This window comes from Hylobates moloch, unplaced genomic scaffold (assembly GCF_009828535.3).
Source record: "Hylobates moloch isolate HMO894 unplaced genomic scaffold, HMol_V3 SCAFFOLD_9, whole genome shotgun sequence".
In the NCBI taxonomy this organism is placed as follows: Eukaryota; Metazoa; Chordata; class Mammalia; order Primates; family Hylobatidae; genus Hylobates; species Hylobates moloch.
Window position 1 is genome coordinate 87,132,933 of NW_026652284.1, and position 15,320 is coordinate 87,148,252.

At 40.2% G+C, this 15,320-nt stretch overlaps 1 protein-coding gene across 4 annotated transcripts in view; it reads right to left on the bottom strand.

Moving 5' to 3' along the window:
- Nucleotides 1-15,320, bottom strand: part of ABRA (actin binding Rho activating protein) — a 49,523-nt gene continuing 34,203 nt past the window's right edge. For 3 of the 4 annotated variants that reach the window (XM_032760261.2, XM_058443640.1, XM_058443639.1), the window contains 2 exons: nucleotides 9,131-9,868; nucleotides 1-1,134 (listed from right to left, as the gene is read on the bottom strand). In XM_032760261.2, coding sequence (XP_032616152.1) covers nucleotides 657-1,134; nucleotides 9,131-9,798 — 1,146 coding nt within the window. In that variant the 5' untranslated portion in view covers nucleotides 9,799-9,868 and the 3' untranslated portion in view covers nucleotides 1-656. The remainder of the gene's footprint in view (nucleotides 1,135-9,130; nucleotides 9,869-15,320) is intronic. The other variant, XM_058443641.1, reaches the window with a different exon arrangement.

Consider the following 15,320-nt stretch of genomic DNA (forward strand, 5'->3'; position numbering starts at 1 on the left):
AGCAACATCTTGACAACTTTTTATATATGTGCTTGTTTTGTAAGTGATGCTATGATATAAGCAATAATACAAAGTCAAGCTTCTGAAAAAATTTTAAGTTTAGTTTTACCAAACTTAACGGTATTTTCTTTTTTCCAAATAAAGACACATTATTATATGTTCTACTGATATTTGTCTTGTCAGCATTCTTCTTAGATGTAATGTTTAATTAAAAATCTATAGTTGTTTCTACAATGAATAGCTAAATATTTTGCCTAAAATATACAAGTGGCTGGGTGCTGTTGCTCATGCCTATAATCCCAGCTACTTGGGAGGCTGAGGTGTGAGGATCACTTGAGGCCAGGAGTTAAAAGACCAGCTTTGGTGACATAAAGAGAACCCGTCTCAAAACAAAAACAAAAAATACCCTGTGGAATTTTAACTATTAATACTATTATTATACATTAACATTCTATGTGCTTTCTGAAATGCTTTGTGCCTTCTCAAAATCTCCAAAATTCCTCATTCTAGATAGAAATAGAATGCCAGAAAGTCGTTTATGTAAAAATTGTTTAATATTTACTAACATTATGGAGAGTTTGCATTTTCATTTTACCTACATGAGCATTTAGCATTAAAACAATAGTGGGCCAAATTTGGCTTTTGTTTTTGAAGGTTCACTTGAGTAGCGTAATCACAACATGGTCATCTCGGCCTTGCCATAGCATCTCTCCTTCAAAGTCTACCAGTCCATGTTTCCTGGCACGCATGAGAATGCCCACTACTTTATCTGAAATACGAACGTATCTGTCAAAGAGATCTCCAAAAGTAACCTGGATCTTGCCGTCTTGTCTGTGGCGAGCCATTGTGCGGATAATGAAGCACATGTCCATAATTTCCCTGTAGATGTGCTCCTCAGCACGCTTGGCCCTCTCAGCAGTTTTGGTTCCTTCTTTGGGGCGGCCATAGCCCTCATCTCCTTTGTGTAGGCGGGTGGACATGGCCAACTCGTAATCAAACTCTTCACTGAAAGGATTGAGCTTCTGGGATTGTATGTGTTCATCAGCCCACTGCTGCCATCTCCCTTTCAAGTTGCCCACTGGGCTATATTTCTGTTGGGCTTTGCAGTTGAGTTTCTCTGTAAATCTGTTTACCCTAAAGTAGAGAGAGGATGAACAATCAAGATTCAGACATGTTAACACCGAGTGTTGTTTTCCCTTTTTACTTCCCACACATATGCAACTTTAAGTATAATTTTTTCACTACAAAAATAAACACAATATAAAAAATTAGAAACGAAAGAAGAAAAATCATACATAATCCCACCATTGTTCTTAGTTTGGTGCATATCTTTCTAGATTGTTTTCTGTATGAATAACTATTTTAAGCATTATAATGATATTAAAATCTATTTTAAGAAAAAAGCTTCCCCACACAAAGTTAATGCAAATGTGTACATCTTTTAAGTTGAGTATTAGTAACATTTTAGAACTGAAATCATGTAGGTGTTTTCAGGAATCTAGTTCTTAGAGGACCTCTGAAACCAATTATTTCCCAAAGGTAAGGACTCTACCACTACACATGCAGTTTAATATTTAATCATATATAGATTTTCATATGTGGATTTTTGAATGAGAGCATATATAGACTAGGATCAATGATGCCACAAACTTCGAAATATTAAGTTGTACAGATAGAAAACACTAGCTAGCAATAGTAACATTTACTGAACCCTATGTACTGGCATTCTTCTAAATGCTTTTTATTGATATTCCCCACAACCATTTCCTGAGATAGGTATTACTATTCCTACTTCACAAATGAGGAAACTGAGACCAGAGAGATGAAGTAACTTCTTAAAGTCACAAAACTGTTAAGTGGTAGAACTAGACTTTGAACCAAAGCTAAGCTGGCTCCAGAGCCTGTCTATAACTATGAAATACTGCCCTAAATAGGTGACGTTGCAGGATTCAAACGCAAGACTGCCTTAGACCAAGGTCAATGCTGTTTCTACTATGTAGCGATGCCACTCAGCAGGCCCATACAGTGTCTAATAAAGGAATAAGTTGCGTTTTAAATGTGTGTATCTTTGGAATTCAGAATGCATTTTCTATTAAAAAACCAACTCTGGAAAGTGTAGACTAGTAGTATCATGAAGATGCCAGCCTAATATTAGGATGGGGCAGCAAACTAACACAGGAACAGAAAACCAAACACCACATGTTCTCACCTGTAAGTGGGAGCTGATCAATGAGAACACATGGACACGGAGGGGAACAACACACACCGGGGCCTGTTAGGGGTCATTGGGAGGGAGAGCATCAGGATAAATAGCTAATGCATGTGAGGCTTAATACCTAGGTGACAGGTTGATAGGTGCAGCAAGCCACTATGGCACACATTTTTCTATGCAACAAACCTGCACATCCTATCCTGCACATGTATCCCAGAACTCAAAAAGACGTCCCTGCCATTTCTCTATCTCCAATTGCCTAGACTTTTTCCCTAGGTCTCTAACTTAACAGTTAAAACACGAACTCTTGAACTATCTAAAAGAAAGTTGTACTCCTAAACTTCACAAGCGTCCCACCCTCCCTTTTTTTCCCCAGTAACAAGTGGCCTCATGCCTGGAAGCATTGGGATTGGAGATGTTCAAGTGGTGCTGCAAGTACTTGTGTGAACGGCATGCCTGAGCTATCCCAGCTGTCACAATTTACTATTCAAAACCCAGGAACCAATCAGATTTGGGTATCCCTCACCATCCAAACTCACTTCCTGAAATCTGGTTACCCAAAGGCTGGAACCGAACACTGTGGAGCAGGAGGAATACATACTTACATTAACATTGTTTTCAAAAAGAAATGACATCCACCAGATGGCGAACTTTCATCAGTTCTTATGCTTGGTGTTTCCCGAAGCCCTACGCTTGCTACATCGTTTCATAGCACAGTAGAATTGGAATTGGAAATACTACTACATATAACACTACTATCCTTTATACACATGGATAAAAGTGTATGACAAAGTTAATTGTAAAAGAAAGCACACAAAAACCGTATACACAATTATTACAACTTTATAAAATATAGGTATGAAAAGGTGCTAGGAGCTCACCAGGCTGAAGTGTAATGGATTTCCCTCAGCCCTCCCTGTCAGTTGATCCCCTGCCTCTCCATCGACTTTTCCTGTTCAGCTGCCCTCAGTGTGGGCTGCTCAATCTCATTATCAAAACAGAGCAAATACCTTGTCCCTTCTGAGCCATGCTAATCAATGACTGATCACCATGCTGATCAAAGGCATATTCTTCAATATCAAGCCCAAGGCCATCTTGGCAGAGCATAAATTTCATGCCAGACTTAACAGCTGAGGTGTCCTGCCAGAGAAGAGGCTTGAAGTATCTCAAATGAAAGTGAATAGTGTGATTTATTAACTCATACTTTGTCTCCTGAGCACCAACTGTAGTTCTGCCCTATTGTATAAATCCTAATGCGTCCTGCCTTTAAACAGTTTTTGAGCACTTTTACATCCCTCCCATGCTTTGAAGTATTTATTTACGATACTTACTGTGTGCCAGGCACTTTTTAAGGTACTTATTTGATATTTTATAATGAGAATAGAGCAATATAAATTTGGGTTTATGGTACAATCACAACTCTGTAAAATGTATAAGCACTAGGCTGACGAATTTAATAACATTTGCACAATTGAAAATAATTATGTCAGTATCCAGATAACAGTTGGTTCTTTTCACTTTTCAAAATTCTCTTTTATGTTGGTATTATACTGATTTTGTAACAAAGAAAGCAAAAAATAGGTAAATACTCAAATTTGCATCCAGAGGTAATTTGTTTAAACTGTACGTTATATGGGTCTCTGATCCTTTGATGTAGCCTTTTTTTCTTCTAATTTTTAATTAGGAACTTAGATTCCCTAAATGTTGAAACTTAGTGTCATTTGGGATAACAGCTGGGATTGTTGTGTGCCAATAAATCTGTGAAGAGCTTCTAGACCAAGCATAGTAGCTCATGCCTGTAATCCCAGCACTTGGGGAGGGTGAAGTGGGCAGATCACTTGAGGCCAGGAGTTCGAGATCAGCCTGGCTATCATGGTGAAACCCCCATCTCTATTAAAATAGAAAATTAGCTGGCGTAGTGGCGTATGCCTATGGTCCCAGCTACTCAGGAGGCTGAGGCAGGAGAATCTCTTGAACCTGTTAGGCAGAGGTTGCAGTGAGCCGAGATGGTGCAACTACACTGCACTCCAGGCTGGGTGACAGAGACTCTATTAAAAAAAAAAAAAAAAAAAAACTATAAAGAGCTTCTAAAAGAAGCACCATTTAAATATTAATGTCTATTTGTTATATTGTCAAATTGTAATGCCCTCTAATTGGAGGGAAGAACACCAAAGAAAGTTGGTCCCATAAGGAAGAATTAGAAAATAGGGCTAGGAAAAAAAGAAGGAAATTCATCCTAATGAGCATCTAATTTTCTCTATTTTATAAACATTCTGTATTGTTTTTATATCTCCAATTTTTAAAAGGTCAAAGTGTATTTGGTTTAAGTCAGGGTTAGAAAGTCTTATACACTGAATTTTTTTGGTCAATAAATACTATAAATATAAGAATCGATACCAGATTATGCCAGATTATGCTGTTCTTAAAAATTTCAGGGAAAAATGTGAATGATACTTTAGACTGAACTTTAGAAAGATAACCTAGCATAAATTGAAAGAAAGCAAAGCAATATTTAAAGGCTAACATCTCACCCGTATTTTAGAAGAGCAATCCTAAATCCAGACCCACCTTCTCAGTTTCTTCATTATTAGTAAACAAACTTTCTTATAGTCAATCAAAAATATAAATTAGCCAGGCCTGGTGGCATGTGCCTGTAGTCCCAGCTACACTGAAAACACTGGCACTGAAAACATTTCCTGGTGGTTGCCCTTCACCTGAATCACCAGCTTCAAAATGCCTGGGACGCCTAGAGGCATGATTTTCTCTTCTGTCTCCAATCTGTATGGAGGAAGTGAAGATGGGCTCTCATTGCCAACTCCGTAGATCTTCCTGTAGAGGGAGTATTTCTCCTCCTCATGCAGGCACCCTCCTCTGTCAGTGAAGCAAAGAATTTCTGCCACCCTTTCCAACTTCTAGGAGAAATGCTGCATTGATTTGCTTGTCCTTCCCTACAGACAGTTTAGCCCATTTGATTACTGAGAGCGTGACATCAAGAGGGGCACATTTATCAGAAGCAGAGTGACAGCATTCAAAAGGCAAGATGGACAATTCTGCTCAGCAGTTTTGCTGTCTGTCATTTTCAGCTTTGTTTGAGAGCCAGGTCTGTGATTCTCCTTGCAAGTTGAACTGTCTTCAGAGTCTATGGAAAGGGTTCACAGCCCTAGAATTGGGCATAGGCAGAAGAACAGCATAATTTTGCCTTTTTTTCTTGTGAGGTCCTTCAATACAGTTGCACCCAAACCCTGAACTTTGGGAGTCATTAGGATTTCACTAATTAAGCCCACATTTTGATCTCCATTTTGTTCCTTGGGTCTGTTCTCTACTGAGAGGGACAGTCTAGCATAGTGGTTAAGAACACAAGTGCTGCCATCAGCCTTCCCAACTTCATCCCTTCCTCGTTCTGTGACTTGGGTTATGTGTTTCTTAATGTCTCTATGTGTCAGTTTCCCTATTACAAAATGGCAGCCTCCTGCTCAACTGCTATTATTTTCACTGAATTAAACAGGGAGGACAGGATGGATAAGTGATTGGTACTTTAATCTTGCACCTTTATGGGAGAGAGATCTAATTTCTTTTGTCTAAAGGAACTGGATTGAACAAGTCACATATGATCAAAAGACTGAATATTTTTAAAGTAAGACAAAATATAAACCATTTTCATAGTAAAACTCCAGTCAGAAGAACCACTGTTGGTAAAGAATTTATCTACTTTTTTCACAGTTGATCTGTTTCTATTATCCATGGAACATCTTAACCACCAAGAAACTTTCTTTCCACCTAAACATCTATGATACGTAATTGTCTCCTTATTGGCAGATACAGGGAGAGAAGAGTGCCTATAATTAAAAATAAGTGGACAAAAAGGCTTTTCAAATTGGCTTAGTAATGCTGCTTTCATTTCTCAAGCAATATTTGAGAGTATCATTGGGCAAAAATTCCCATGAGGCTTCTGCTGAAGTTTCCTGAGCACAGCTAGGATTACCACCGGAATTAAGAGCTGCTGTTGCTGCATATAACATTCTGGTACCCTATGTACTCTAAGACTGAGGGAAAGGAACCAAAAAAGGAAAGAAGAGATTTAACCACCGCTACCACTCTGAACCTGCAGAGCCAAGCTCCTAGCATCTTGAAGGGCTGGGATCACTAAGCCTGGCTTCCTGTATTATAATGAGTACAATTTACTAATGAGCTCCCCTGAGTCTATCACTTTACATAGCTAATATAAAAATAAGCCCGTGAGATATGAATTATCACATCTATTTTTTAGATGAGGACCGAGAGACTCAGGATTACCAAAGTAACCGTGATTCAAATCTAATTGTCTCTTATTCCAAGCGTAGGCATTTCAACACATTAAGAAGGTGCCCATGTACCAGCCTGATTTGGGGAACCCCAAGATGGGTCCTGTATCCCACTCCCTACTTTTAGGTGAGACAGTTTACTCAGAGCCAGAATGACTGAGTTCAAATCTCATGGGCTGTAAAATCTCATACAAATTCCCTAATATTTCTTCATCTCCTGTCTCCATCTATCAAAGGGGGATGATGATTATAACCTATCATATGAGGATATTGTGGGATTAAATAAATAAATATATGAAAAGTGCTTAGACAAGTGCCAAAGAATGTCTAGCTCTACTGTGCATTCAGGATCGGTCCCAGCTGTCACCTCCCTACTTCTAGTTAATTTAAAATGTGCTGAGAGAAAGATCTTGTCATTGTGCCCCCTCAGTCTTTATTCTTTTGGACCCCATTATTCCATTTCTAGCACACGTGTCCCAAGATCCAAAAGGCCAGAATTTGGAATATGGTTCCTCATGTTCGGATAGCATAGTTACTTCTGATCATGAACTCCTATATTGAGCACAAGTCCAGACCTCTGAATGCATCCTCAAGACACTGCATGAAGGTTGGAACCATGTCTGGTTTTAAAACATTGCATTTGGAGTAGGGCAGGTCTTAGTTTTGTCACTAACTTGCTGGGCAAACGTCCTCTCTGAGTTTTGGTGTTCTTATCCCTGAAATGAGTGAATAGCTACCTCAGAGGATTATGAGAAGTGAAGCAACAAAGCATTTAAACATCTACAGCACACACTAAACACGTGACAGATTATTGTAATTACCCATTTGCCATTTTATTTTTCTTGAAAGCTGGCAGTGTAGTAGTTCTAATTCTTTCAAAACACCTTTACAGTCTCAAACTATAAGACAGCTCTTTAGGCCAGGTGTGGTGGTTCATGCATCCCAGGACTTTGGGAGGCTGAGGTGGGTGGATCACCTGAGGTCAAGAGTTCAAGACCAGCCTGGTCAACATGGTGAAACCCCATCTCTACTAAAAATACAAAAATTAGCTGGGCATGGTGGTGTGCACCTGTAATCCCAGCTACTCAGGAGGCTGAGGCAGGAGAATCACTTGAACTCAGGAGACGGAGGTTGCAGTGAGCCGAGATTGTGCCACTGTACTCCAGCATGGGCAACAGAGACTTCATCTCAAAAAAAAAAAGGAACAGCTTTTTGTCAAATTAGGTAACAATTTTTTTTATTTTCTTATTGTTTCATAAGACTTGAAAAACACACTTGTACATCAAACTGTCCCCAAAGGGAGTCAGTCTATAAATGTAATGACATCAGACATTTTTCTTACATTTTGATACCCTGGCATTGTGGAATAAGAAATCCTGACTTTCTACCATGTGGAGTTACCGTCTTGAAATAAAGCACGTGTTTCTTGTCTATATAAATGTTTCAATTTGAGTAAGTGTGTGTGTGAGTGTATGTATGTGTATTTACCATCTAGACATTTTAATTATTGCTGTCTTTGTTTACAAATAGGACAAACTGTTTTTGAAAATTTGAAAAGTTGCAAAGTAACCAAATCTATGTGAATAATAATAGTTTTCATGTACCGAGCATATGTGACAAGCTCTGTGTTTGGTAGCCCTAATCTCATTTACGTTTCCCAATACAATAGAACTTTTCCCAAAAGCTTACTGTTGCTATCATTTTACAAATGAGGAAATCTGCTTTTTTTATTTTTTATTTTTATGTGAAACAGAGTCTTGCTCTGTTGCCCAGGCTGGAGTACAGTGGCATGATCTTGACTCACTCCAACATCAGCCTCCTGGGTTAAAGCCATTCTCATGCCTCAGCCTCCCGGGTAGCTGGGATTACAGATGCACAACACTGTGCCCAGCTATTTTTTTGTATTTTTTGGTAGATATGGGGTTTCACCAATGTTGGCCAGGCTGGTCTCAAACTCCTGGCCTCAAGTGATCCGCTCTCCTCAGCCTCCCAAAGTGCTGGGATTACAGACTGAGCCACTGCGCCCAGCTGATGAAATCACCTTTAAAAATGACTAGTTAGGGGCAGAACTAGGATTTGAACTTGGGTCTGTCTGACTTCATTCAGAGCCTGCTTTCAAATTAGACAGCAGCCTTCCACCTGTTTAGAGTCAGAGATTTGTATTGCATGGGTGTTATTGAAGCAGACGTATCCCCTGATAATAGCATAGACATTTGGGACAAGGTAAAAGTTTCCCCAATGAGTCTATCAGAAACCACTCTCATCTCTAAAGAAATAAGCCAATTTGTTACTCATTATTGAACTGACTTAAAGAATTCACGCAAAACAGGCTTCCCTCTCTGATGGCTTCATCTTTGTTGAGGCTAAGACTTGGGTGTTCAGTTCAAAACAAAAAGGAGAAACAAATAGTGCAGGCCCTGACCAAAAGGTCCATGTCTAAGGTTGGCACTGACCTTCAGCCCAGAGACATCCCTTCTCTACAGTACTCACTGCCTGTCCAGTCTTTGAGATTCTCGCTCTAACCCTGGCAGGATTTCATCTGCTGCCTGGATTCCTGGAGTTGGTTGGGGCTCAGTAGTGATCCTGACACAAGGAGTGGGAGAATGCATTCACTTACTGGGAGGGCAAGGGGCGCTTGATCCTGGCCACAGCCACCTGCACTGCATCCTGCTGGGGCCTCTCCTCGGCCTCTCCTCCATAGCCGCTGTCCTCTGTGTCTACGCTGTCACTCCTCCATGTGGGCTCCTCCTGCTCCATCACTCTCCAGCCCTTGGTCAGCTCAGACACCAGGTTGGCACATTTTCTCCTCCGTGTTGGGGAGCCGTGGCTGTGGAGGATTCTGTCAATGTCATTCTCTGGCTGCCCAGGTTCAGGCACACCAGCATCCCTCTCATACCTGTGGCTGAGGTGGCTCATGTCCCCTCCTCTCTCATAAGCCCTGCTGACCACCGTTTTGGACACCTCTTTCTTTTTGATGTGCGAAATCTCAGGGGCTTTCTCTGAGCTTTGTCCATCTCCATGTCCTTCTGGCAGGCGGGGTGGCGACTTTGGGGCACTCTGAGCTTTCTGGTGTGAAGTAGGGGGTGTGATTGGTTTAGGAGCTTGAGGTGAGTCCTGGGTCCCTCCCGGCAGCCAGCCTGTAGGCTCCTGGGCCTGCCTGATGCTGTTCTCATTCGCCCACTGCTGCCAACCTCGGGCCAAGTTGATGACCAGGGTGGCTGTACGTATCTTCCGGAGGGCGCTCTTGGCTGGGCCCTCCCCTCTTTCCTTTTCGCCCGGAGCCATGCTGCCCACCTGTCTTTTCTCTGCTGATAGCCTGGCCACTGGCTAAAATGAGTGTGGTCCAGTGGAGTGCCTGTGATTTAAATAGAAGCAGGGTGTGGGGTGGGAAGGAGAGCTTAGTGACGACGGAAACTATGTGAAGCATTTCTTGCCAAGATGTGGCGCCTTTGCCCTGATGGTGTTCTTTTTATAAATCATGACAGCTCCAGTTTCATCACGGCAGAGGGACATCTCTGCTGGTAAGGGACAGTGATATGCTCTCTCTTCTCCAAGTGCCAGAGTGGAAATTGCTAGATCAAGTCATGTGCTCAGCCTTACGTTTGTCTGACCTTAATATGGTCCTACCATTTATAGGTGCATAAAATACGCATACATATTATCCTGGGAACATTATAGGATTGTTCCCATTTAAACCCCAGCAGCCCTCAGTACAGCTCCTAATTAGTTCCACTTTATAGCTAAGTAAAATAAAATCTAACTTCCTGCAGCTAATAAAATCTGAGATTCAAATCCATATCTGTGTAATTCAAAGCTTGTGCCTCCTTTTATTCCAGTTATCAAAGATCCTAAGTTGCCTTTTTCTTTTTTATTCAACTCCATTAGAAATAGACCTTAGAAAATCAACTCATCCAAACTTCATTTTCCAGATGAGAACATTGAAGCTCAGATAAGAGAAAGACCAAAGTCCAGATAGTCAAAGACTAATTACTTTCTAGTCCCAGCTTTGAACTATTGTATACATAACTCATACTAAAATACAAAAAGGGAGTCAAAATTTTGGTCCAATCATTAAAAAATGTTTTTAAAACCTGCAAACACATTGGATTTTAGAAATTATTATTGGAGGCCGGGCGAGGTGCCTCACGCCTGTAATCCCAGCACTTTGGAAGGCCGAGGTGGGCGGATCACGAGGCAGGAGATCGAGACCATCCTGGCTAACATGGTGAAACCCCGTCTCTACTAAAAATACAAAAAATTAGCCAGGCGTAGTGGCGGGCGCCTGTAGTCCCAGCTACTTGGGAGGCTGAGGCAGGAGAATCCTGTGAACCCGGGAGGCGGAGCTTGCAGTGAGCGGAGATCGTGCCGCTGCACTCCAGCCTGGGTGACGAGCGAGACTCCGTCTCAAAAAAAAAGAAAGAAAGAAAGAAAGAAATTTTTATTGGAATACATATTTTGAAATACTTTGTTTGAAAAGATCATCTAAGGACAGAATTCTAAGGACAGAATAAATGAATGCTATTGGTAGCTCACTTCTTATCCCCATCCCGCCTACCCTTACCCTTTGGTTTGTGGTTGTTGTTTTGTTTTGTTTTTTGAGATAAGGTCTTGCTGTGTCCCCAGGCTGGAGTGCAGTGGTGTGGTGATGGCTCACTGCAGCCTTGACGTCCTGTGCTCAATCAATCCTCCTGCCTCAGTCTCCCAAGCAGCTGCGAATACAGGCATGAGCCACCATGCCTGGCTAACTGTTTTTGTTTCTGTTTTATATAGACAGGGTCTTGCTATGTTGCTCAGGCTGGTCTCAAACTCCTGAGCTTGTGCAATCCTCCCACCTTGGCCTCCCAAAGTGCTGGGATGACAGATGTGAGCCCCCATGTCTGGCCCCCTTTGTTTTTAGTAACACAATCTTCCTTAGCAGGACTTTAAGTTCATGTAGGCAAAGACAGTTTTTCAACTCTCACAAGACAGACTGAAATATATTTTTTAAAGGACTGGAAAGACAAGCCTGTGGACAGAAAGAGAAACATCTATGCAGTGTATGAAACCAGATAAAAATGTCCAGGGCTCAGCAATGAATAATTTCTTAAAGTAAGACAGAATTGTTTTTCATTGAACAGGTCTGTTGGCTTTAAAACTATATCCTTTCCTTCAGTCTTGCATGCAAGTAAACATACTGGTTGAAAACTGCTGTTTAAGAGCACAAAAAGGTATAAAAAGTTAATTATTTCAGAGAGTGAGACATTTATTTTGGAAAAAAGTTGGTATTAGTTTTTTGTTTTGTTTTGTTTTTTGAGAGGGAGTCTTGCTCTGTGGCCCAGGCTGGAGTGCAGTGGCGCAATCTCGACTCACTGCAAGCTCCGCCTCCCGGGTTCACGCCATTCTCCTGCCTCAGCCTCTGGAGTAGCTGGGACTACAGGCGCCCGCCGCCAGGCCCGGCTAATTTTTTTGTATTTTTAGTAGAGACAGGGTTTCACCATGTTAGCCAGGATGGTCTTGATCTCCTGGCCTCGTGATCCTCCCTCCTTGGCCTCCCACAGTGCTGGGATTACAGGCGTGAGCCACTGCGCCCGGCCGGTATTAGTTTTTCATCATGTGGGTTATTTTCCTCTTAGGATAAAAAAAAATTGGGAAGTGATTTAATACTTGATCTACAAATCTGTCAGAGGTGTTTCCAGAGTTCAACAGCATCTGATAACATTAACTGAGGGCCAGAAATGCGGAGAAAAAAAAATCCCTCTTGATTAATTAAGAGGAAATTGGATCACAAGGAAAGAAAACTATTACAAACAAAGATTTCAATCTGAGCCTGAAATTTCTGGCATTCCTCCCAGCAATGCAGATTCACTGCAGCCTGTTTGGTTCTTATCAGAATCTCTTCATCCCACTTGGAAGGTCTTAGGAAAAAATAGATTTCCTCTAAGACACCCACACGCTTAGCCCAGAATCAGGATAATTTAGAGCTTTCAAGGGGATTTTCCTGCTTGCCTGTCCACACCTGCCCCAGATTTAGTCCTGATAGAGGGAGGAGAAATGCAAACAGCAAATCTTAACAGTCTTTCACATATTAACTGGCATTGCAGTCAGCTACTGGGGTTTGGGGATGTCAGCAGATGGTCTTGGCTAAAAAACAGGAGCAGCTTCTAAAAGAACCTGGTCATTCCTTCTGAGATTTAGCCTCCATGGCAACTGCAGTCCTTCATTCATAACTCTACAGAAGAGCGTAAAATCGTTTTCCTCATCACGTGTGATTTGGGCCTTTCTTCCCTAAAGCAAGGTCTGTATGCTACCTCCCATACATCTTTGATTACTATAGAAATGTTACGTTCATTGTCTCAATCGAAATTCAAATTCTTGGGAGTTCTAGATTTTCCTGTTTCGTTTATGTTAGAAATGAAAATAAAACCTCAAAGACAAAAATAAAATGAAATAAGTGTTTTACGGTGGGAGCTTCCTAGGAAACCTTGAGATTTGAAATGGTTTGTGAAGATGCAGACCTGATTAATGAAATCATTATCGCCTAAGAAGTCTGTCATAAGTGAGAAAGTATCTTGAAAATAGTATTTGTTATTTTTTGATCATATGAATAGTAGAAAGAGGAAGGAGAGGTATTTATATATTTTTCTGCATGATACACTTAGAAGTTAGGTAGAGCCAACCCTCATAGCCAGCTGTATAATCTGATTAAAGAGACTTTAGGAACCTACATTTGCTCAAAGCTATATGAAACAATAGCTTTTTTTTTTTTTTTTTTTTTTTTTTGAGATAGAGTTTCACTCTTTAGCCCAGGCTGGAGTGAAGTGGCATGATCTTGGCTCACTGCAACCTCTGCCCCCTGGGTTCAAGTCATTCTCCTGCCTCAGCCTCCTGAGTAGCTGGGATTACAGGCGTGCACCACCACACCTGGCAAATTTTGTATTTTTAGTAGAGACAGGGTTTCGCCATATTGGCCAGGCTGGTCTCAAACTCCTGATCTCAGGTGATCCAGCTGCCTGGGCCTCCCAAAGTGCTGGGATTACAGGCGTGAGCCACCACGCCAGGCCATAATAGCTGCTTTTTAAAGTTGTTTTATTGTGTATATTTGAAGTTTACAACATGATTTATAGAATACGTATATAATAAATAGCAAAATGATTACTATAAGAAAGCAAAGTAACATATTTATCATCTCACATAGTTGCTTTTTTGATAAGAGCAGCTAAAATCTACTTTAAAATTTCTAATGCGCTTTTATTAACTATAGTGCTCTGTTGTACATTAAATCTCTAGATTTGTTAATCCTACGTATCTGCTACCTTGTATCCCTTGACCTATGTTTTCCCATTTCATCCCCTAACCCAACTCCTGTAACCACTATTATACTCTATATATTTGACCTTTTTTAAAAAATCATGCAATATTTTTCTTTCTGTTTCTGGCTTATTTTGCTTAACAAAATGTTCTTCTTGTCCATCCATGTTGTGCCAAATAGCAGGATGCCATTCTTTTTTTGGGCTGAATAATATTTCTTTCTTTATATATAGACACACACATATACATATACACACACACATATATATACACATATATATTGCATACACACATATATACATATTCCACATTTTCTTTATCCATTTTTCCACCTACAGACATGTAGGTTGTATCCATATTTTGGGTATTGTGAAAAATACCACTATAAATATGGGAGTGCAGATATCTTTATGAGGTAGTGATTTCATTCCCTTTGGGTATATGCTCAAAAGAGGGATTGTGGGATCATATATAGTTCTATTTTTAATTTCTTTAGGAACCTCCATACTGTTTTCCATAAGGACTGCAACACCCTACATTTTCACCAATAATATACTTTTCTGCACATCATTGCCAACATGTATTATCTCTTGACTTTTCAATAATAGTCATCGTAATGGATATGAAGTGATATCTCATAGTGGTTTTGTTTTGCATTTCCTGGATGATTATTGATGTTGAGCACATTTTCATATACGTACTGTCCATTTTTATATTTTCTTTGGAAAAATGTCTCTTTAGGTCATTTGTCTATTTTTTAATGAAGTTATTTGTCTTTCTGCTATTAACTTCTGTTTTATTTATACTTTTAAAATACTTAACTCTTTATCAGATATGTAATTTACAGATTTTTTTACAGATATTTTTCCCAATCCATAGGTTGCCCTTTTGTTTTGTTGTTTCCTTTTCTGCGCAGCTTTGTAGTTTGATATAGTTCCATTTATTTATTTTTGATTTTGTAGCCTGAGCTTTTAGTATAATATATTTAAAAAATCATTGCCAAGGCCAGTCAATGTCCAGGTACTTTATTTCTGTGTTCACTTCTAGGAATTTTATGCTTTTAGATCTTACATTTAGGTCTTTCATCCACTTTCGGTTGGTTTTTGTGTATGGTATAAGATAAGGGTCCAATTTTATTCTTTTGCATGTGGAAATCCAACTTTCCCAGCACCATTTATTAAAGAGACTACCCTTTCCCCATTGTGTCTTCTTGATGCCCTTGTCAAAAATTTGTTGGCTGTATATATTTATATTTATTTCTGAGCTCTCTCTTCTGGTTTTTTGGTCTGTGTTCTGTTTTATGCCAATACCATATTGTTTTGATTACTATAGCTTTGTGGTATAATTTTAATTCAGGAAGTGTGATGCCTCCAACTTTGTTTCTCTTTCTCAGTATAGCTTTGGCTGTTTGGGTTTTTTTTTTTAATGGTTCCTTAAAAATATTAGGATTGTTGGCTGGGCGCAGTGGCTCATGCCTGTAATCCCAGCACTTTGGGAGGCCAAGGCAGCCGGATCATGAG